Raw genomic sequence first — 24,796 nt, 5'->3', positions numbered from 1 at the left:
AATTGAGAGTTTCCTTGGCTGTGTGTTTGGGATCATTGTCTTGCTGAAATGTCCACCCTCGTTTCATCTTCATCATCCTGGTAGATGGCAGCAGATTGTTTTCCTTCCTTCAATTATATGAAGTTTGGCAGTGCCGTATGCTGAAAAACAGCCCCACACCATGATGTTCCCACCTCCAAACTTCACTGATGGTATGGTGTTTTTGGGGTGATGTGCAGTGCCATTTGACCTCCAAAAATGGTGTGTGTTATGGCATCCAAAGAGTTCAATTTTGGAAATCTTCAGAAATCTTGCGAGGAGCACCTGGTCGTGGCCGGTTTATGGTGAAATGATGTTCTTTCCACTTCCGGATTATGGCCAAAACAGTGTTCACTGGAACATTTAGAAGTTTAGAAATCCTTCTGTAACCAATGCCATCAGTATGTTTTGCAACAATAAGGAATAAGGTTGCGAAGGTCTTGAGAGAGCTCTTTGCTTTTACCCATCATGAGATGTTTCTTGTGTGACACCTTGGTAATGAGACACCTTTTTATGGGCCATCAGTTGGGACTGAACCAGCTGATATTAATTTGCACTGACAAGGGGCATGATTGCTTTCTAATTGCTGATAGATTTCAGCTAGTGTCTTGGCTTTCCATGCCTTTTTGCACCTCCCTTTCTTCATGTGTTCAATACTTTTTCCCTGTGTCATTCCATTTTATTACACATAACTTAATTTCTGAACTTATTTGTTTGGTTTTCTTTGTATGTATGGATTACTTGGGTTGTTACCGACATCTGGTGAAAATGTCATGTCAATAGCACCTTTAGAAATATATTTACTGAGATAAATGGTGACGTGTTCAATACTTATTTTACCCGCTGTATTAGCAACAAAGGCTCAAGGAATTATTCAAAGTCTTATTGAAATTTTAAATAATCTTTGCTGTTTAATAGAGGAAGTTATGCATGACAGAACACAGAAAAGATTTTTCCTGCAACCATAACACTGTGTAGGAGATAAAAAGGATTACATCAAAAATCATCAAGGACAGGTGTTCTTCCCCTTGAGTCATGGCTGCGTGTTATCTACCAGTGTGCCAGCTTGTGTCACTGCTGGGACTAAGTGCCATGAAACAAAAATGCAGAGAGATTTTGACAGTTTGAACTGCCAACCGTTATTTATCAGGGTATATATTTAAGTTGCGCAGCTGTGGTGGCCTCAAGCCAATCACTGCTTTCCCTTGTTTGTTGCTTCAAAGCCCATCAGACTAGAATATGACGTCACCACCTTCCTTTGGGACATTGTTCCAAGCAGAACAGCAACTCTGAACCACGTGGGGTCTCTCCAGTATTTCAGACTCTAATGCACCCAGTGTGCATAAGATCATCAGTGTCTGATGGCAATCATGCAGGGGGGAAATTGTAATGATGGCTGAATTGCTAGGACAGTTTGTTTATCATTAGATGTTGTTAACATTTATCAAGCTATGATAGAATTTCAAATGTTGGGATGAACCACACTATGTGATTAAACAAGTAATTTCTGGTTATAGGTTAAAAAAAAAGGACCTAGGTCTTAAGACATCAAATTGCACTTAAATAATTAAATAGCTTATACAATATTTGGCACATTATATTTAATTCGATTTAGGATTTAGATTGATGACATTCATTTGAATACTCATAATACGCAATATGCAGACTTTTTTTTCTAAATCAAACAATGGTTAAAAATGTGCCACAGTTCTTAGATTCAAACAACCCACAAAAGAGTATATTCATAAAACATTTAAAAATCCAATCCCACTTTTTCACTGTTAGAATGGTTTAACTATTGGGTGTAAAATAAATATCAAATAACTACACAATGCTATAATAACATTTTCATTTTACTTCACATCATTGTGAAAAAGAAATGATTAATTTCCACAACATTTTGGTTGCGGACCACTGACAAATGCGAGGTTTCAGTTGTGGAACCTTGGTACGCTGGGGTTTGTTTCCCTACGGTGATCCATTTCCAAACACCGATTTACTTCCTGTTAGAATCTTCAACAGAGGCAAACCACAGAAGCTAAACAATTGTTTCAGCTTTTGGACAAAAACTATTAATGTAGCATAAATACCGTTCACCAATAATGATTCCTTACACTGTCAACATCAAACTCGCGGCTCGGACGTTGACTGGCACTCTCAATTTGCAGAATAAAACCGCTGTAGATTGGTGAGTACTGCACCTCCAGCGTTAGCATCATTTTGTAGCTTCTTCATGTAGTCAAGACGCGCTGATGACGTTAGACGACGTTAACGAACTGCTAATTACATTGTATGCGTTTCATTATATTGTTCCCCTTCATGCTGTCTGGGAAGATATCTGTGGTAATTGATGACGATAATGTAGTTTATCTCAACAAAACAGACACACACACACACATAACATGGAATCTGGTCATGTGATGTGATGTGATGTCGTGTGACATTCGCTTTGCCTGATGCATTTCTTAACCCCCATCTTTCCATAGTAATCCAGCAGGGAGCGGGTCTGCTGTGTGACTTCCATTAGGTTATCGCATTGCATTGTTCATGATAGAACTGAAATACTGCATATATTTCAATATCCAAACTTTATAATTATTACAACTGAGACCTTTAACCGCATTAATCATCTTGAATAGAAACATTCATTGTAACTGTTCTGGAAATGATTCACCTCAGATATCATGTGAATTATGAGGTAGTATTGCTTTTTGATCCAAATTATGTAATTTCCCCAGTAGCTACTCTTATTTTTTCCTGTTATTATTCCCATATTTGGTTTACAGTCATGTGCTGCATCATCCTGTTGCACCAGGACTCATTAATCGATATTATGTGTATTCATAAACAGCTTTAATTGATATATATATATCAAAATTTGATGTGAAATCGAGCTGTGATTTTTGTGCAGTATGGATTTGTTCCAGCCACATATGCATGCAGATATTATATTCACACTGAAGGATGGTGATAGTGGCAAACATGGAGTGGAATGATGATCAATGATGTTGGTTAATAAAATAAAATGTTTGAAATCATATGTCAGAATTAGCTTCAGCTGGTCTCCTCTGTAAGGAAAATTTGAGCTCTTACCCTTTGGATGGAGAATTAGACTACCGAAGGGCAGGTCTAACAGGCTGAACATTTCTTCTCAGCCCACCAAACTCTTAAATGCTTACGATTATCCAACTGATGATTAGTTTTCCATTACTGGGCGCTGAGGTTGATGGTTTTAGCGATGGCATACTCTAGGTTTGCTGTTATAACTTGATGTATTCATCATATTTTTGTTTACCTGAGTCTGTGTGCCTACGTGTGTATGCAATGTTCTATGTCTTACCTGGCTATAAGATACATTTCTCCTCAGCGACAGTTAAGTTGAAGCCGGCTCAATGATTCACACCGGCTGAGTGACTCTTCTTATCAATCTCTCTGGCTTTCCTTTACTGTAGGGGTTGGCAAGGGCTGATAGCTCAGGGATGTCACTCCAGTATTCTCATCATCGATCCAAAGACGTCTCAGACCATCCAGGTGTTGGAGAGGCACAAAGCTAATGTGGTCAAGGTGAGTTTAATTATTTATATCTTCATAGTAGGACTGTGAGTAACTATTATTTTCATTTTTGATAACTCTGTTGGTTATTTTCCAAATTCCAATATAAATTGTTTAGTTTATGAAATGTCAAAAGCTTGTGAAAAATGGCCATCACAATCTCCCACACCCCAAACAGATGTCCAACCACCCAAACCCAAAGGAAGTTCATTGACTGTCGGAGAAACAAGAAAAAACAAATCTTCCTATTTGAGAAGCTGGAAACAGCAAATATTTTGGTACTCTTGCTTAAATAATGGGCGGAACAATTGTTGCTCTGCTCCATAGACTATAAAATAGAATTTGGTCACTCTCAATAAGTAATAATAATACACTTCATTTATACATCACTTTTCAAAACAAATCTTACAAAGTGCTTGAGGACATAGAAATGGCAGACAAACAATGATAATATCAATTAAAAATAATTAAAAATATTAAAATATAACAATATAAGATGATCTAATAATAATTAAAATAAAAGTTAAGATGCCTTTGTATAAAGATACAAGTGAAAAATGAATGCGGCAAACCCTCACATAATTAAAGCTGTAACATTAAAAGGACGCAAACGAATAGGTTAAACATTATTGTGACAAATCTGTGTAATTATTGTGAAAAGATTATGTTGAAAGAAGAAAGTCTGTTTTGTGACCTTTGTTTTGTGACCTTTTTTTTTTCGTTGTTGCAATTTTGCTCTTTGTCAAGCTCAAACAATTTTTTGGTGAGCAAGAATGTACCACTTAAAGTCAGCAGTATGGTTTGTAAGCTATAGATGTCCCCCTGTGCATACTGTATATGTCATACTATATGTCCCTATATGGGGCGGCTGTGGCACATGAGGTAGAGCGCTTGTCCCGTAACCACAAGGTTGGTGGTTCAAACCCCTCTACCGGCAACGTGCCGAGGTGTCCTTGAGCAAGACACCTAACCCCAAGTTGCTCCCCGGGCGCTTCATTGCAGCCCACTGCTCCTCCGGGATGGGTTAAATGCAGAGAAATAATTTCCCCATTGTGGGACTAATAAAGGATTGATTATTATTATTATTATTATTATTATTATTATTATTATTATATATATGTCAGTTTATTTTGCTTTCCAGGTTTAATACGAACACACACCTGCTGTCGGAGTTATATTTTATCATCCACTATTAACATCAGCATTGTGTAACCTTGAGCTAAATTGTTTTTCATCCCCCTCCGGCAGACACATTCAGCTCTGCTTCATCGTGTAAAGGTTGCTCCTGTATTGACGGATAGTCCTCTTTAGTGTATGGGTGTGTGTGTTAGTCGTATGTGTGTCTGTATGTTTGATGTCTATGTGTTTTGTTGAAGGGTAAATAATGGGCAATAAATTCCATGGTGATTATCAGTCCCTGGGCTCAATCCGAGGCTCTCATTCCTCACTCCGAAGCACACTTTAATCTTGTTAAGCACCGTGGCTGCAGCGGCGGGCCATTCCTCACCACCATGCCTGACACAGGAAAGCTTGCTGTATTGAAAAAAAAAAAAAAAGGAAAAGACAGAAGAAGCCACAGTAAAGAGCATGCCTATTGAGGAACAAATACAGATACAGGATCAATTATTTAAACACCTTCTTGTTCATAGTCATTTGTCTTTTTAAGTATACAGCTTGCATAGGCTGCATTTAAATGATGTGTGTTTTGATATACAGTCTCTATACAGCTTTTTTTTCCTTCAGTTCTCTGCATCTCTCTCCATTTACATGGAACGTGATTAGTAGTTAAAACGTGTAAAAGCGCTAATTCACTTCAAGACCTGTTCTGGGCATATCTACAGTTAACCAGAAGATCTTTGCACCAGCTGTTGAGTCAAACGCATCATCTTCTGTTTCAGATGGCAAAATGTGGCCGTCTTGTTACGTTTCCATAGCGACTGCCAAGACACTCAGCATGTGTTCTGTGTTTGATAGGTGAGATGGTCGAGGGAAAACTACTACCACAACGTAAGTTCTCCCTACTGTCTGCGGCTGGCTTCAGGAGATGCCTCGGGGAAGATCATAGTGTGGGATGTGGTGAGCGGCACTGCCCATTGTGAGATCCAGGAGCACTCCAAACCTATCCAGGGTAAGAGATCCCCCCCCCACCTCATGTAGGCTTGGATTGATTCCTTATTCATTAGTACTGTACAGGATGGGGATATTACCCTGGCAACACTGCCAGGGTGAAACTTGGAGCTGTCGTTGGCTATTTATTTTCATTACAATGCTCTTACCATCATTCTCTGTCTTTCCTCCTGGCGCTCACTACGCCTCTGTGCTTTTCATCGCCTCATTCTCCTCTCCGTCTCGCTCTTTCTCTGCCAGACTTGGAGTGGCTGTGGAATCAGGATGCGTCTCGTGATCTGCTGTTAGCCATCCACCCTCCCAACTACATTGTCCTGTGGAACGGAGACACGGGCACCAAACTGTGGAAGAAGAGCTACGCTGAGAACATCTTGTCCTTTTCTTTTGACCCCTTTGACACCTCCAACATGGCGTGTAGGTGAACAACACACTGTCCAAAAAAGTCTGACTCAGCCTTAGTTTATTCACTTTTTCATTTGTCCACCCACATACAGTATATGCGTCATGTCTCTATAGTGTCTTAGATTCACAATTCATTGAGCTCACACATATGAGAGGGACTGCACCAGCTCTAGAGATACATGACATTCAGTTATGCTAACCGCTTGTAACATCTCATTTTCCATACTTCATTTTATTGTAAAAAGCAGAAATAAAGGGAGTGAGAGTTGCTAACTGTATACTGACAACTGTTATTTGCATATTGCAATGTTTTTTTATTTTTTTCTGGGCAGTGCTGACCAGCGAAGGAATAGTCTTCATCACAGACTTTTCCCACTCCAAACCACCGAGCAGTGCCGGCAAAAAGGTCTACATCGCCAGCCCCCACGCTAGCCCCGCCCACACCAAGCCTGCCCCCGCCGCCGCCCCGGCCCCTACCGGAGCCAAGAAGGCCCTCAACAAGGTCAAAGTGCTCATCACCAATGAAAAACCCACGTAAGTTGTGATATGTGAATACACTTATTGCATATTGAAAACCATTTCTAAATTATGTCAGTCTCAGCATGTCTGCATCTTGGTTTGTTGAATTCACAATTATACACTTCTTTTATTCTCTCGGTAACTTCTGCTGCTCTTACATCTTTTTCAATAAGTTATCCGACCTGTTGAAAGTGAACTTGTCTTTTTGGGGAGGAATGACATGTGACTACCTGAAACATCTGAGGCACATCTAGATAGGATCTATCAGATGTGATGTTTCTTTAAAAGGATGAAATGACAGGCTTCAATGTGTGAAAATATTAAGAGATGAATTTGGTTGTGCCTGATCGATTTGAAGTTCAAATTTCAGCTTTTTGGGGGTTAAAGCTATCATATCCATTAAGCCTGGGTCTGGTGATAAATCAAAGCAATTTGACAGATATTTTACGAGTCACAAGAAGAAGTGAATGACCTAGTTTTTTTGCCATTAAGTGACAAACTTGTGAAATTCTGTAAGACATACTTTTCAAAAAGTTGCAGTGGATCAGCGACCAAAGGCTTGTTTGATGTGCTGGCAGCTTCCTTCCTGAGCGGTTGTGACTGTCGGACAGACTTATTTATAGAAGCAACACCCCATCCTGTTCTGTCCACCTACTCAACCCGCTCGATTAAAAAACACGCCATTAATCTTACCTGTCTCTCTCACCTTGTCCATTTCAGTGTTTGTGTCTATTTGACACCTTCTTCCTTCATCTTTCCTGCTATGTGTAATTGCTCTGGAGAATGCTGTGTTCCATCAGTCTGTGTGTCTGTTTTGGGTGTTTATCATGTTCAGTGGTACAGTATCTCTCCTCTCTGGCTCTGTGTGTCTGCAGTTGATAGATGGGGGGTTTAAACAAGACTCTGCTCCCCCAGACTCTTATCAGAAATGTTTAAATACAGTACTATATCACGCACATTAGTGTCTCATTAGGCATACATTAATCTGGTTGTTTAGCCAGCACAGTTTTGGTCCCTTTGTCATGATGATAGACATTGGCCTGTTTATTCGCAAACAGACATGAACATTGTTTATTGTCAGAAATGTATTATCTATGAATTTGATATCACTAATCTTTAGGATATTTATCTAAATATCCTAAAGATTAGTGATATCAAATTCATAGATAATTAGATAGACAATGATGTGTCATAGATAATTTCATAGACACTGGACCAGAGCAGATGCTCTGGTCCAGTGTGTGGATGGCAGACTCTGCCTCAAACGATGAAACTACTATATGTAGAGGTTTGATTCATTCCTTAAATGATAACATAGTAAGGGGGGTATATAAAGTATGTATATTCGGTGCTCATGTGCAAGTCCGAGCCAAAGTCAGCCTGCCAGTATCAAGTTGTGTGTGTTTATTCTGAATTGTCTAGACATGAGAAGCTCAAGCTGAAGTGACTAAATAATAAGATAAGATAATCCTTTATTAGTCCTGCATCGGGGAATTATACAATGTATAATAACTGAATTTGATTTGAATGTCCTCAGGGTCATTTATGTTTATTGGACATTATTAAACAATAGAAGCCGGGGAGTTCTTTGAAAACTTAAGCCCCCCCTCCTGTGCTATTAAACACACCTTGCATAACTCAATTTTGTTTGTGTGTGGCGTCCGCACACGTGTTCATGTGTGTACGTATAATAATCCACAGACTGCTGCAACCTTCATGGCTTATATCGGGCAAAGACGGAGTGAGATGTGAGGAGCAGCTGGATATTTTGTGAGGGTTTAGGGTTACCCGACTTTTTCCTCTCTTTTCGGTTTTCTCTTTGAAGTTCTGTCGCTTTCTTGTTTTTTGTTGTGCATCTAAGATACAGAAGTTTCTTTCACTGTTTCCTTCTGATGTTTTTGCCTTTGGTGGCTCAGACATTTCTTGCCCTCTCGCTGCTTCGCCTGACTTCAGTAAGCTGGCAACAGTGTGATTTAGCTCAGGGACTCCTAAAGGTTCCCCCATTGAGTCCATTTTATCTGTTGCGCTTTCCCCCCCTGAGAAGATAATGATCTCCATTGTGTTATAAAGTTTGTCTCTCCTTTATTTGATCTCACGGTGACTTAGAGGAATGAAGCTGTAGGAATGAGTTATTGCCATGGAGCCGCTCATAAACTTTGTGAAACTCAGCCTTCTGTTCCTTTCTGATTGAACGGCTAAACATTTGTGACTGCTTTGTTCTCATATGGAGGGATCAAACCTGGCTGCTGCCATGGATGATGGTCTTTGTAATTCATTTTTAATCACACATTTGGCATAAAATCTCAAGGACACAAAATAATAGAAGCAATTTTTGTCCGAATTGTGCCAATTCCTGCTTAATTCATCAGCCTCCTATCATTAAACCGAACTCACTTTTCAGTTCTCCCTCATTTGCCTGCGACTCAGAGAAGCCGCAAAAGTAATAACTAATTCATTCAGATTTCTGCAAGAGACGTTGTGAATAAAGATCAAGTTGATCCTCGAAATGAAACTTTCTCATCCATCATCACATTGGTGCTTTTGCATATTTCATATGCGTGTGTTGATACAGCAGAGTATCATTATATCTTTGCTGATGTGTGTGCTGAATGGGACTTATTAATTTCTAGTCATTAAAATGTTATTTTAACCTCTCCAAACATGTCCTGTGTGCATTATGTTGGGTTTAAAACGAGTATGAAAACAGTACTGAAATATATTTCCTCTTTCTACTTTGTGTGGCACTGAAGTGCGGAGGCGGTGACGTTGAACGACTGCCTGCAGCTGTCCTACCTGCCATCCAAGAGGAACCACATGCTGCTGCTTTATCCCAGAGAGATCCTCATCCTGGACCTGGAGCTCAGCCAGACGGTGGGCGTGGTGGCCATCGAGCGCTCCGGGGTGCCCTTCCTTCAGGTGAGACACTACGTGCATGTAAAAGCAAAATCTGTGTACTGGGGATCGCAGTAATTCTTGAAGTTGGTGATAATTGCAAACTTAAAAAGAGTTAACCTTCTTCGTTTTTTGGGTGGAAAGAAGGTGGCTAATTTGCCCATTGCATGAATTTTTCAAATAAAGCTCTTGGCCTTTTTTGTAATTGGTTGGAATGTGAGGGAAAGAGATTCCTTCTGTGCATTTGGAAGTTGTCTTTAGGTGACAGTGACATCTTAGTTGGTGAGATGAATGCAGGGATAGCTGCGCTGTCTCGCTCCAACATCATCACCATCTTTCCCTTCCCTCAAATGAACCCAGCGCACACTTTATGCTTTTATAGCATTACTCGAGGGGCTTTACCTTAACCTGTCTTTTTTTTTTTTTATATGGATGAGCAAGCCAATTCCCCCTGCCTTAAATGATAAAGTTCTCCACTTTTCATCCTCCCTCTCAATGCTCTCCATATCAAGGTCTGACGTCTGCAGTCCCAAAAAAACCTCACCAGCCTCCGTATCAAGTGACTTCACGTTAGTTTCTATTCTCACATTCAGCAGCCCCGGTGACCTTTAGGTGCCAGTTTCCCTTCTTTTGGAGCCTGGCTTTCGAATTGGAAATTGATGAATGCTGTGGGGGTTTTAGATAGAGGATTTGTCACGGCTGCAGAGCCAGTAATGGAACAGAAACTGTCTCTTAATGCTGCTCTGTTCACTCTGCTTTCACTCCCAACTCTGTGTCTGTCTGTGAACGAACGGCCAATGTGGTGGCTTGTCATTAAGTCAAGGAGGGCTCACGGTTTTCACTGTGGTGTTTCTTTTCTTTTTGAGCCATAATATGCCCTTTTGAAATTTATTACCTTCAAAGTTATGCCTGTTTGCAGACTGGTCCACGCGTCGTTTATCACGACAGACAGTTAACATTTTCTGTGTGCGTGGAATTGTGTTCTGTTCTGTATTTTATTGCACTTCCATAAATCATACTTATTTTGGGTTGTCACTGATCTTGTCTTAATAAATGTATCCTTGGTTAAGCAGCACAAAGGTGGAGAACAAACCTTTTGTAGTCAAGGAGTAAGTCCTAAAGTCACAGAGCAGGAGTAGAGAGGTATTACTCAGCCGCCTTGGCTCTGTCCGGCCAATGCCTCCCTCCTCTAAGTGTTATAAAGTGCTTGTCAAACAGCCAATTTGCATGACTGATGACACAGCTTAAGCTAAAGGTCCAGGCTGGAGTTTAGAAGCTCCCAGAGCCAAGGAGAGACAGAGAAGTATAGACACATTTATACTACAAACTGTCAGATTTGGCACATTAACAATGTGCACAGAATTGCCCATTTATCAGGTACACGTTCAGTAGCTGAACATGTAATGCAATCCTTTTGGTGAGGATCGGGGTTCAAAAATGATTAAATGAAATAGAACCACAAAGGTGATGCCTAAAAAAAATAAAATAAAAGAAGATAAATGAAAATTGCCATATAGTTACTAAACCTGTAGGCCATAACTCCCCATTGAACCCAATTAAGAAAAATATACTGAGCACTCTTTTTATTTTTATCTTCATCTTAATGCAGTCAATCTTGTACATACAAGCACTTCAAAAATGGATGCCTTCTACATGTTTCATGCATTGAGAGTACATTGAGCCGGAATACTTTCATTATTACATGTGTTCAGTTGTTAACGTAATGACTCATCATTATTTTTTATACTATTTAGAGCTGAAGTGCTTAATTGATTAGTCCATTAACAGAAAACTATTTTCACAATTGATGCAAAACTTTTCAAGCGAAATCACCAAACTTTCCTCCGTTCCAGCTTCTCCAGTTTAATTTTTTTGTGAATTTCATCTCTTTTGGGTTTTGGACTGTTAGTTGAACAAAAGAAGCAATGTGAAGAAATGTCCTTGAGCATTGGGACATTTTTTCACGATTTACTAACTTTTTTGACACACATAAACATGTATGCAGCGCAGACAGCAAACTCAAGAGCCAGCTGTTCTAAAAACTAAGTCTCCAAAAGACAGTTAGCAAACTTGATCCCGAACACACGCACATCGTCACCCGTCTCCCTGACTCCCTGACTCCCTCTGTGTTCAGGTGATCCCCTGCGCTCAGCGGGATGCCCTCTACTGTCTCCATGAGAACGGGTGCATCACCCTCCGAGTGTGTCGCTCCACCATCACTCCAGAGGAAACATCAGGTATGAAAACCTCTTCACAGAGACGTTCACACACGCACTCACACACACGCGCGCACACACACACACACACACGCACACAAACACACATAGAGCAAACGCTAGCTGTACTGTACTCACTCACAAACCACTCTCACTCCTGTGATGGCCCCCAGTCATAATCTATTGAGCCAGACTGCACTGCAGTCAGAGCCTGTAGCCGTTACTGTCTCATTTATCTTTGGCTTAGTGTTATAGGCCAATGGGAGGCCTTTGTTGCCGAAAAACCCCTCTGTCTCCCTCACCTACTCTCCTTGCTATCTCGTCCACGCTCCTCATTTGTCTTTCCTCCTACCATTTCATTTTGAGTCATTCCTTCGATTATTTCCTGTCTACTTTTCTTATCTCCTTAAATCCTTCCTCGTATCTCTCTACTCTGTTCCTCTTCTTTCCTCTCACTTATTCAAAGTGATCTTCTCTGCTCTCTCAATCACACTTTCTCCCACTCTTATCTACTTCCTCTCTTCGTTCTGCTTCTATTCCCTTGATTATTAACAACTACTCAATGTCTTCTTCCATATTTTCTCCTTTTTTCCCCCCTTCTTATTTCTGTCCCCTTCCATTCATATATTAACCAATTTGCTCACATTCCAATTTGTTTCCACTCCCTCACCCTCTAATACTTTCTCTCCACATCCCTCCTCCTCTCCGTCAGATCCTGAGCAGAATGTGTACGAGCTCATGTACGACCTGCGCTCTCAGTGCGATGCAATCCGAGTCACCAAGACCGTCCGGCCGTATCGCATGGTCATCTGCCCCGTCAACGAAAACAACGCTGCGCTGATGGTCAGCGACGGCAGAGCCATGCTGTGGGAGCTCAAAGCCCACACCGGCAGGGCTGTCGTCAATCCCAAGTATATACACACACACAAACACACACACAGATAATTCTGCGAAGCTATATTACATTACTGTGGCTGAATTAGCAGGGAGAGGTAACGGTTAAAAGTTTGAATACTTTGAAAACTGACTTTAAGCATAATACTCTGACCTAAATTTAGTCTTCTAGGTAGGGGGTGCACGGAGTTTAGCTATCATTGATGAGCCCTGCTTCTCTTTGATGGAGCCCTCCCTTGCTGCAGTCGAGGAGACAGTTGTGTATTTCTCTCTGAAGTTTGCTTCCTGCACTAGGCAGGGAGAGGTTCTGCCTGCAAGCAGCCAAAACCAGAATTTATTTTGGGCGAACAAGAGAAATCTCGGGGAAGAGGGACGATGCTTTTGCTTTTTTTTCCCACGTTGTGATGAATTGTCTTATTATCGGCTTGTTTGAATTAATTTGCTCTGCAGTTTCAGACGGATGGGCTTTCTATTCAAGGACTACTGAAAAGATGGCAGTAGTCTTTCGCACCACACTTAATCGATAATCTGATGCTTCCTTGTGGTTGTTTCAACATTCTTGTGGTCAGTGTTCCCAGACAAATCATATAAAGGTGGTTTGGCCCAGGTTTGAAACTCTGACATTAATTTATAATTCATTTTACATTTTCTCTCTGTGAGGTTGCGTAGTCACGGTTTGCCAAGCATGTAGAGATAAATTAAAAAAGAGTCATATAAGAATGAAACATTTCACTCTGCTCTACCTGCTCAGTTATAAGCTGCAGAAGCTCCATCACAGCAGTCATGGAAATGTTTTTTTCAGCAATCATTTCAGTATTTTTTACCGAGCTGCCTCTAATCAATTTAAGGAATCAGTAGACATGTCGTCCCCCCAGAATGCTGCTGTCTCCCTCTGGTTCAGTAATTTATTAAAAGGTGGAACACATTCATCGTTCACACAAGCAATCTTCATCTATCACTCTCCATTGCTTTCTATAACGGCCATGTGCCATGTTTTCAAAATGTTAATAATTAATAATCTCTCTCCCCCTCTGTGTCAGTTCCGGTCTGTCGCCGCTTTACACTCCCGTGTCATTTTGTGGATCTCCACTGGGTCCAAACCAGAAAAGGATTCAGGATCTCTCCCTCAACAGCATGATTGGTAATGTTACACATCACTATCTCATGTTGGAGTGTTCAACGCTTTCAAGTTTGGAGTGTCCAAGTAGAAATGTCCTACACAATGGGTAGAAAGTGAATACACCCCCCTTCAAAGGTTTCACATCTTTTTGTGTCGCGGTCTGTAAATCTCATATATTAAAGTACCAGCTCTCAGTGTTTATGGGCAGATTGAAACACCTTGATTTTGAGTTTTCTCCCCTCTTTGCAGAGCTGTTTGATCTTGGAGAGGTTTGTTGGTTTCTGATGATTTTTGGGCTTTAGGTCAGGGCTTTGACTTTGAAACTCCAAAACAACCGGCTTGTTCTTTGCGAGCTACTCCGTGGTTGCTTTGGGTTACCTCCAACCAATTTTCAATCTTTTTGTAGATTTTTTATTTATGGTAGAATACCATGTATGGCCAAGTATTGTGTGTATGTGATTACTAGGAAAAATATGTAGATTTATTTCATTTTAATTTAACATAATCTAAAAAGTGGGTGTTATTATTTTCTAGTCAAAGCATATCACTTCTTCTTTCTTCATCCTCCTTGGAGGATGGCTTTCATTCTTGTAAGAAAAGGTGAAAACTAAAAAGAAAGGAGCTGTGTGTGTGTGCGTGTGTGCGTTCGTGCGTGCATGAGTATTTGTGTTTACCTGGCTGTCTTATATTTTTTACTGTACTTCAGGTAGTTGTTTAGGCCTCGGGACACCCCTTCCCTTTCTGCTTTAATGTGTGACTGCTGGTTTCTCCTCTGCGCGCAACACAGGCCAGCGTTATTCCCCATTCTGAGCGGCTCGGCACAAAGAGTCCCGTGGGTGCTCGGCCCTTTCTCTCTCTCACTCGCTGTTTACCATCTCATCCTTTTGCTTATGATGTGTTTCCATCTCTGTCTCTCTCCTCCCTGTTGATTTAGAACAAAGCTGCCTGTCAAAAGCTGAATGTAGGAATAAAATAGTAACGAGATGCAGGATTCTTTTCTTTTGTTCATTCTCTTTTTTAACATTTGTCAGTTGTATTCAGTGAGAGTCAAACTGCCTTGGGGAGCTGAAGGCGGACAGACAGACAGACAGACAGACAGACAGACAGACAGACAGATAGATAGATAGATTGGAGCAAGCTACTGCCTGAAGGAATAGCAAACGTCACTGGCCTGCAGTTTCCAACATTTTGTTAAAAACAAGCTTGATGTTAAAATCTGATGCTGATAGACTGACACAAGAAGGGCATCAGACAGATAACTGCAAACTGATCATTGCTACAGGCAAGAGCTGTCACCTAGAAAACCATATTTGCCTTCATTGCATATTTTCATTTGTTGCAATCAGTTGTTTGTATTATTTTGTTTTACTAATGTATTGGTTTGTTTGGAGTTATACCCTCATCTCATTTTATTATGTCTTCAAGCTGCAATAAACGCTCATGTAGAGGGACATTCAATTTCCGTTTAAAAGACACTATTATGGCGCAGAAATGAACCAAATGGATTTTTCAGCCACTACCAATTAGAACTTCGAAGCATTTGTACCAACAGAGGTGTCCCTTTGCTCTGCAAAAAAATCCACAAAAGAAGATGAATGCCCATTTAGAAAGTATAAAATGTTGTCGTTAACTGTCTGATTGTGGAAAGCATTGCCATCAAATCATCCCTCAGTAAAAATAGTGTGTTTATAAAATATAAAAAGAACCGTGCGCTTGTATTTATGGTGAAAACTGGTGTTACATTTTATGACAGTTTTATGAAATAATATTAGAAATGTGATGAAATCAGCAAAGTAGATTTAAGTAGAGAAAGCATATAGTTACTTCTGTGTGAATTATTGGTCTCTGGCTTAAACGTCTGGAAAAAAAAAAGCTGCCCAACTGCCCTTAATGTTGTTTCTGCTGCGGTCAAATAATGTGAGCTTTTCCCCTCAAGCTAAAGAACAGCTTTGCATTAGATCGGTTGAAAGTGTTATTCCTAAGAGGGATAATGAGCTCTGTTACAAATGGATGTCTAGAGTTCTAAAATTAGAAGGGAAAGAAAGATAACCGCACACTTCCCTCAAAGCTACTAAAGATTAGGTTTATTCCAACATGTCCCGATTTATGCCTTCACAGGAGTACATATGACACCTTGTCACTCGATGACTCACACCTGCACAAAATCACGACTCAGTGTCTTACGTATATGCAGCCTCATCTGGAGTTGTAGCACGAGCTACATATCAATAGCTGATCCTGGCAGTGTTTCAGTTAACAGTTTGTCATATTGCATCTTAAGTTTTGCTTTTTTGCTCGTGTTTGATTTTTCTGACATGTTCGTTTTAAGTAACGCGCACTGTACTGCTCCAAGTGTTCCAGGTCTAAAAAAAAAAAAGTCTCCTTGTGCTCTGCTGAAATGGTGCAACCTATTCCTAATGCACATTTTTGCAAATGTGTGACCCACTTCCTGTCACAGACAAACAAACCCTTGCAGTTTTAATGAGATATCCATGCTGATGGTTGCTTCAGAGTTGCTGTCTAAATCCTGTCCAGACCTTCCCCTCCAAACATTTACTGAGTGAAACTACTCCACACATATTATATACAATACTGAAGAACACACTGTGAAAAGTTATAGGGAACAGTTAAAGTAAAGTCGTATTTTCTTCCTGCAGACTGCAGACTTTTTCGGCTAACAGACTACTCATCTAAATTGGATCAGCTTGACTACATTTTGTGTATTCCTGAATATTATTAAGGACTCAGTTGATTTAACACATACACAACATTTAGAGACGTGGATCATGGCCAAAGGACATATAAGGACATTCCATAAATTGTCTTTTTAATTTTGTTTTACAGTTCACTGTTGAAGATGTATTGCAGATTGCATGCCCTGGTTTAAGATGTATGAAAAATCAAAAGAAAGACATTTAATGGACACTTATAATGTTCTTGTAGCAATGTTAGGCATTATAGATTTACTGTGTTTAATATTATTGAGTAGCTTATTTAATTAAATAGCAAGTGTTGTGGTTTAACCTCCAGGTCAGACCTTGATAGCTGGTGAGGCTCTCCCTCCATCATCCAACCAGCAAGAGGTCCAGTTGAAGTTCCTGCTGACGGGCCTGCTGTCTGGTCTGCCGCTGCCACCATTTGCCATCCGCATGTGTCCACCTCTTACCACCAAAAACATCAACCACTACCAACCCCTGCTGGCTATAGGTAGGTAACAATGCACACGCTACCAAACTCACTGAACAGCAAGGCACTGCCACTGGTAAGGCTGGGGGGGGTTCTGTTCCCAAACGAAAGATCTTCTCAAATAAATTCTGCATGTTCTGTGTAAAGGAGATGTGATCTTTTCCACAAAGTACTGCAGAGTATTTTAAAATAGCATATAACAAATGGTCAGGAGCTCAGCATCATTACTTCACATTGAGTCGTCTCAAAATCCGAACCAAGGTCTGCTTAAAATTCAGTTTGTGTGTTTTCACAAACATTTGGAGGTATCAATATGTTGTTTTTCTCTCCTCATGATGTGTTGCTGTTTAAGAGTAATACCAGTTGCATCAGGGCTGCAGATGATAGAAAAATAAACATCTCTTATGTTTTTGTCATTTTTCTCTGACAAAACTATCAAGACTGATAAATAACTGGTGATAGGGAAAATATCTACATTTGATTTTGTGGTGAAATGTCCATTTAAAGCTTTGCTCAGTGCCCGGTTTAGTGGCCATATTATATATTTAGTGCATGGACTGCTCAATTGTTTTGGCTTGTTTCTTTTTTTTAAACACTTTTGGAATTTGAACCTTTTGAACTGGATTCAGCCTTGGGAACCATCAGTGCATCGGTCAAACCTCTCTGACTGTGACTTACATGAAGACGTCCATTAACCTGCAGAAGTTTATAAAACTTCATTCACACGAACGGTAAGAAAAACAAGCTTTCTTCAGCTGTTTCATTTATAGTTGATGGTCTATTGTTCAGATAGGTGGTTCATCAGGAAAACTATCAATGTTTAACTGTTAGAGCTTGACTGGCAGATGGAGAACTCAGAATGAACCATCATTAGTTTATTGGAAATTTGGTTATTTATTTTACACAATAGAAATTATTTTGGTATTAAGAGATATTAATTTGTAAGTACAGTTGTTTTGTAAATAATTAATTTGTCCTGTTGGGAAGATAACCCCTTCTTTACTAGTTAAAACTGATTGGAATAGCCACGCTTAAATTGGTTTATTGTTCCCATTAATTCATTTTTCCCAGTCGTTTAAAATATGCAGATAGATGCAATGCCTCTGTATTATTTTTCAGTGTTGTAAGTTTATAAATAGATTAGCACTATCTCTTGTATGGCTACTTAGTAGTCATTTTTTTGTAAGTAATGAATTTTGCAAAAATATTTATTTTAAATTATGTTTGGGCGATAAGACTTAACATTATTGCTGTCATCATTACAGATCGAGGGATATTTAGTGGAAGAGAAGAGAAACACAAGCAGAAAAATGAGTTAATCGGCAGAGGTAATAGCCACTTTGTGTAGGATTTGAAAATGTAGTCATAGTAGTCATGTGCAAATCTGTTGTGGAGCACCTCCCAATCAAAAGCAACCAAAAAATTAAACAGGAAGTGAATATAGCGAGTATGCTATAGTGATTGTATATACAGTGAGATAAATAACGCAACCCAACTGATTTACTTATTCTCATTATGCATAAAGTATTTCTTTTTTGTGAAATGTAATCTAATGGTCCGTGTCATAACTAGTGGTACCTGCATACTTTAACTCTGTAACATAACATGAGCAAAAGTATGCAACCTGCTTCTTTATTTAGTTATATAAACATTGTCACTTATTAATTACTTAGCTTATAACTAGGGTAAGTAAGAACGTATAAACTGCTGATGTAAACCAACTCCTCGTTGGGAAAGAACCACTATCAAACAGGCTGAATTTGGTCCAAAGATGTCCAACTTAGGCTATCGGCTAGCTATTTGCACAAACTAACAGCTATAAAGCAGCATGTGTATATAAAAAAAAAGTGGCAAATTCATACAGCTTAGGCTACAATAAAGACAACAAAACTCTCAGGGAGCCTTCGTTCCGTCAGTGCGATTATTAGCCTGGAATAAGAGCCAGAATGCATTTTCAGGTTTCATTACATTGGAAATTGTGGACTTGACAAAAGAAACTAAGGAAGCATTAACCATTTAATACCATTTGTCTTTTGCTTCCTAAAAACAAACCTGCAAAAACCCAGATAGACCTCATGATGAGTGTTAGGCGAGTATTAATGGAGGACAGCTGGATCAACATCAGCTTACCCAAACTCTAGAGAAACCACACAGCTGTGACCAGTGTGGGAAGAGTTTCAGGCAATTAAGCCTTTTTGAAGGTTCATCAGCGTATCCACACCGGAAAGAAGCCTTATGTCTGTGACCAATATGGGAAGAGTTTTCATGCCTCACTTAACTTGAAGATTCATCAGCATATCCACACTGGAGAGAAGCCTTACCTCTGTGACTAGTGTGGGAAAAGTTTCTGGCAGTTAAACCATTTGAAGGGTCATCACGGTATCCACACTTGAGAAAAGCGTTGCCACTAGAACACTTTAGAAAGTATATTTAAACTGTTTATAAAAATTGATTCATGAAACTGTCTCATTAATATATATATATATGCATGGAACTTAAGTTGTCAAATGTTATTGTTTTGCTTCTGTTGTAAATGCTTCAACAGCAAACACATGTGTTGTCTTTCTGTCTCTCTCTCACACACACACACACACACACACACACACACACACACACACACACACACACACACACACACACACACACACACACACACACACACAACACACACACACACAATCACAAACAAAGCCCCCTGAAGACCATCCACTACCTTAATATAGCAATACATGAAAATGCTAATGAGTGCTTAACACAAAGTTCAACTAAGGCTTATGGGAATGTAATTAGTTTGGACATAAAGAACTTGAAGATACATGTTGAAAAGTTGTGTAAATAAACTGCATGTATTCCATTTACCAGATATTTCATTAGACCATTATATGGCATTTAACTGTGGCGGACGAGGTATTTCGATTCGTTCTTAAGTAAAAAGTAGCAATACATCTATATGAAAATAAAAAATTGTGAAATTTCACAATAGTAAAAGTACAATGTGTCATCAGCAAAAATATATTTCAAGATATTTTTCTATTGCAGAGTCAAAAGAACAATGTTTAAATTGTAGTGGAGTTGGAAGTATGAATAACTGTCTCAGGGGTTGTCATTCATCATGTCATCTCTGTAACAACCACAAATATGCAAACTGAGAAGCAGAAGCTTTTGTGGTTTGATTATTGAAGTGTTGCTGCCCAGTGATGACAGCACAAAACATTCAGTGAGTGAAGAGTGCTTCGTAGGGCCCAGAGCTGGATGATTGTTCTGCTGCAGCTACTTATTTTGATCACACTGGAAAGAGTAAACAGAGCAGAGCAAGACCTTTAACGATTGGTTCATCACCAGACAGGAAATTAACCGCTATTGATATGAAGGCAAGCATTAAGTCAAGAAGGCCATTACCTCAAAACAGCAACACAGTTATTAAATATATTTATTCATAGACCTGTCAAAGTGAATGGATCTTTTCAGAATATCCAGGCAGGCAATTCTTAGCAGTATCCCACTTAGGTTTTAATTACAATTTTGCTTTAAATGTTGTCTTTTAATAGTCTCTTTGTCGTCCAAATAATGTAAGCTATTGAGGTTGCAGAAAAATACTTTTGGAGTTGCAAAGTGTTCCTGCAGACACTTTTTTTTAACCCTCTTGACACATTACAAATTCTCATATTTGAGTTAAAAAAATGTTGTAATTCCTCAAATATAATTCAAACATCAGACTGTCAAAATATGCTAATCATTTCTTTGAATTGTACTCCTTAAGACAGAAAGTCAGTAAATAACAGTCCATCAAGTCTTATTGTGCGGCCTCAGATGATGCAAAAGGCATAGACATAATCTGAAATATCAGCCTCCGTTATTGCTCCCCATAAACCGCTGCTAGACGAGAGAGAGAGAGGCAGTGATATTTTGGATTTATTTGTTTTAGATTTTTTTAAAGTTGCCCTATTTTCTCACAGTAATGATGCATAAAATTACGAGCAGAATCCTGTCTGTCTGTCTGTCTGTGTGTGTTTATCTCTGTGCTCACACTCGTCCCTGTTCACTAAATTCCATTTAAAGCCCAGGCGTACTGCTGTTCTCTGCCCAATGCGGCAAACCTTCAGTTTAGTTGTCAGGCTGAAAAATTGGCTCCGTTCAGTCCGCACATAAATAAATCACATCTCAAAAAAAAACAGTGCCACCCACTGACACACAGACAATCAGATGAATAATAACACCGTCAACCTTACAAATCATACAACCATTTGTACTGGGTCTCTTTGTCACTTTGATATGTGCATCAGGTCTACAATGGTGGGATGGAAAGATCTCTTAAGTTCACTACACATTATTACTTAATGACTATAATAGTTCTGAAAGGCCTGAAGGGATGACCACTTCTGTCCTCCTACTGTTATTTATAGATTTGTCTCAGGTGTGTTTTGTTTTAAGTGAAGGGGCGTGTTTACCTAAAAAAAAACCCACCATTCTTTCACAGGCAGCCATTTCAAAAAAGGTTTGTTTTTTCCAATCAGTTTGTGAATTCTGGAGCAGAGGGCAGTAGGAGCCCACCATGCTGCAGATGGTGAGGGATTGATTTGGCACAGCTGGCTCTCAGTGGCGTCCTGAATCTAAAACTGGAGCAGGGCGATTGAGTTTTCTATGCACATCATTTGTCAGGTCCCCATAGTCAGTTTGCAGAGTCAAGTAGTTAAACACTATCTAGCTGCATTATTGAATTGTGCCTTTTGTTCCACTTCCTTTGAGCTGGCCTGTGAATACTACGTTTGGGGGACTGGATAATTATATATTGGGGATTAAGAGGATGGCACATCTCTGCTGAAAGGTGGAGGCAATGTAAGCATGTTTAATTAAAATGGTATCTTCAGGCTAGTACATTTTCCAGCCAACTTCTTGTATTACCACAGTTGGAAATGATACATATATTAATGCAACATGGTAGAAGATCAATAACACAAGAACTGCCACATTTGGAGTCTTTAAATCTGATAATAAATTGAAAACATTCCTGGTTAACAATTGCAATTGTCACTTTCTCAGTAATGATGCCGAGGTTGGTACTGTGACAGGTGTTCTGGCAAGCGTAGGCATCTGTCACCTTTGTTGTTTACCAAGAGCCAGAGAATACACCTGATCATTAAATCCAAAGCAATCCGTGGTCGAGTGCTTGGCAGGCACGGCTTGGTCTCTTTCTTGGCCTCTGTTCAGGTCTGTGTTAGGTTTCTCCCTAATGTGCAGTTGAGTTAATAGAGGGACTCATTGAGTCTTGGTGAAGCGACACCAGTCAGAAGACCAGCGAGGGAAACCGAGTTTTTACACCTTCCACTAGGTGCAAGTAAAGCAAAAGATGAGCTCCCTACTGATGGTGGGAAAGCGCTGGAGGGTCGGAATCGCCAGCCGCCATTTCATTACAGTTCGAAGGCAGAAGGCAGGGTTTACCATCTCTGTTTTCTCTATTTCAGTCTCTCACTTTCCCCCTCTCAGTCATTCAGGCTCCTTGCCTCCACAGGGAAAGGTTACAGAGGCTGTGCATTAAACCGAGCTACCCAGAAGCAATGCTGTCTGGTCTCCTGTCTAAAAAGCTGTAATCTTTGAGGGACCTGACAGCTCCATAACAGATAGGTACAAGGCCCAGAGCCTTCCTTTTCGGTGACATGTAGACAAACACTGACAAACTGACATCCATTTCTAATCATCTGAGGGTGCCATGCCTAATTATTAAGCCGAGCTCGCCTGGCAGCTATTCTTTGCTGCATTGTTTGGATCTGCAAAAAGAAACGTCATTAAGAGTGGGATAAAGTATCAACACAGCGAAAAAGTTAATTTGTTATTTGCAAAATGTGAGAAAAAAAACCCTGATGTGAAGGAAGCTACTGAGGCATGCGCCTCCAAAAGCAACTCAATTCTCAGATGGACTGATCGTCATTCTCAGCTCCATTGGTCTTTCAAAGGCAATATTACTTACGTTTGCAGTGCACAAAAGAGTCCATTCAAAGCTTCCAGTTAAGCATTATCCTCTGCCATATTTGTGGGGTTGGGTTCAACTGAGGATAGGCTGTCACCAGCTGTGCTTGTTGTTGAAACATATCAGATTGAAGATTGGTATGATTTTAATGCACAAAATGCAACAAAGCGATTCCTATGATTTGGACAAGGATCAATTAATTTGCTCATTATGATGAAGAAGAGATGAACTTTTACAACAGTGTAGAAGATTAGCCATGATCCAGTTTTAAAGCTTGTTTGCTTAAGTGTGTTTTTAGCATTGGCCATATTTAAATGACTAGTTTGACATTTTTGGAAATACACTTTCTACCTTATTTGCCAGAAAGCCAGTAAATGTATTTAGTAAGAGTTAAATAAGAAGATTAACATCACTCTTTTGTCTGTGTGGTAAATATGACGCTACAGCCAGCAGCCGGTTATCTTAGCTTCTCATAAAGACTGGAAAAAAGGGAGAAACAGCTAGCCTGGCTCTGTTCCAACATAACAACATTTGCCTACCATACACTTTCTGTGAGTGGTGCAGTGACTTCCTTCAAACAAGTCATTACTGTGACTTTGCCATTCAACCAGCAGAAACACGGGTGTCACAAAAAATAGTGCAGCGCAAAACCCCTTGTGAAACCACAACTTTTAAGATTTACACAAAGGTTTTTCGTATGGACTTAATAAAAAAGATCTATCATGTTAATTTAAAAGCTTTGTAGATGGGCAGGTTTTTTTTTTTACCCTTGGCCAGGTTAGCTGTTTCCCCTTGTTTTCTGTCTTTACATTACGCTAAGCTAACCAGCAGCTGCTGTAGCATCACATTTAACAGCTAAATATGAGAGTGGTATCAATCTTCTCATCTCAGTTTTGGCAAGAAAGAGAAAGAAAGTGAGGAGGTTTTTTAGAACCTGATTTATCGACACAGTTTTGCTATTTCAAAACAGCAAAAAAGGCTTTTAACACTAGCTAGAGGCCATTATCTATTTGCTGTCATATTTGAAGTATCTATCCCAGAATCTAAGTCAACGATTTTCATCTCTCACCAGACCATACGGAGGGGCAGCATCTTCTTGATCACCTTGAGTAAAGTAAACACATGTTGGCTGTGAGGCAACTCAGGGACAGGAGTATGTATGTTTACCTCCATCCAACCACTTCCTGTATGCCTGACATCTACCAGCTGTACAGGAAGAAACACATACGCTCACACAGATGCCTATGCGGCTCTGCCTATCGCCACCTCCAGATGTTGTGTCAGCATGTGGTTGTCCCTCTGAAGCCAAGTGCAGACTGAGCGGTCCTTTGCAGAGGGACTGGGCACATCAGTCTAGGGCCATCACACTCATAGAGTAATAGGATAATCATAGAAGGAAATGTGCTCCCTCACCTGCGTGTGTTCACCATAAACAGAAAAAAAAATGTTTTTCCACAAACTTTGTTAAACACTTTCAAAGCATCACGAGAATGGTCTTTTGATTTGCTGCAGAGTTGTTGTTTTTTTGGAATGCTTCCATAATTGAATAATTATATTGCTCCATCTTTCAGCTTCCTCGCTAAGGTTATAACCTCAATTGTTTTTTGCTTTTAACAACTGCTTGTTTTCCCCACTAATATAAAATAAACGCATGGCATTCTACTGAGTATTGAAAAAGCTGTTGTATGCTTTTACGGGAACATTTTCATAATCTAAATAGGATGTCATCTTTTTATGGTTTGCAGTTGAGAGTGTAGATGCGGGCTCTTATTACTCGTTTGGATAAAATATTAAAAGGTTTATTACAAATAATCACCAACATAAATCTGTGCGCAGTACTCATTATAAGCAAAATGTAAGCTTAAATTTGACATCACTTAAAACCCCCCGGAAGATGCAAGATTA

At 39.8% G+C, this 24,796-nt stretch overlaps 1 protein-coding gene across 1 annotated transcript in view; it reads left to right on the top strand.

The window, feature by feature from the left end:
• Positions 1-1,957: 1,957 nt before the first annotated feature.
• Positions 1,958-24,796, top strand: part of wdr11 (WD repeat domain 11) — a 50,252-nt gene continuing 27,413 nt past the window's right edge. Inside the window, exons 1-10 of the mRNA XM_054600413.1 lie at positions 1,958-2,206; positions 3,471-3,582; positions 5,545-5,698; positions 5,938-6,111; positions 6,432-6,633; positions 9,369-9,534; positions 11,645-11,747; positions 12,439-12,637; positions 13,661-13,761; positions 16,771-16,947. Coding sequence (XP_054456388.1) covers positions 2,121-2,206; positions 3,471-3,582; positions 5,545-5,698; positions 5,938-6,111; positions 6,432-6,633; positions 9,369-9,534; positions 11,645-11,747; positions 12,439-12,637; positions 13,661-13,761; positions 16,771-16,947 — 1,474 coding nt within the window. The 5' untranslated portion in view covers positions 1,958-2,120. The remainder of the gene's footprint in view (positions 2,207-3,470; positions 3,583-5,544; positions 5,699-5,937; positions 6,112-6,431; positions 6,634-9,368; positions 9,535-11,644; positions 11,748-12,438; positions 12,638-13,660; positions 13,762-16,770; positions 16,948-24,796) is intronic.

The sequence above is a fragment of the Anoplopoma fimbria genome, chromosome 6 (assembly GCF_027596085.1).
Source record: "Anoplopoma fimbria isolate UVic2021 breed Golden Eagle Sablefish chromosome 6, Afim_UVic_2022, whole genome shotgun sequence".
NCBI lineage: Eukaryota > Metazoa > Chordata > Actinopteri > Perciformes > Anoplopomatidae > Anoplopoma > Anoplopoma fimbria.
The sequence above is the reverse complement of the archived record's forward strand: the minus strand, read 5'-3'. Positions and strand labels throughout refer to the sequence as shown.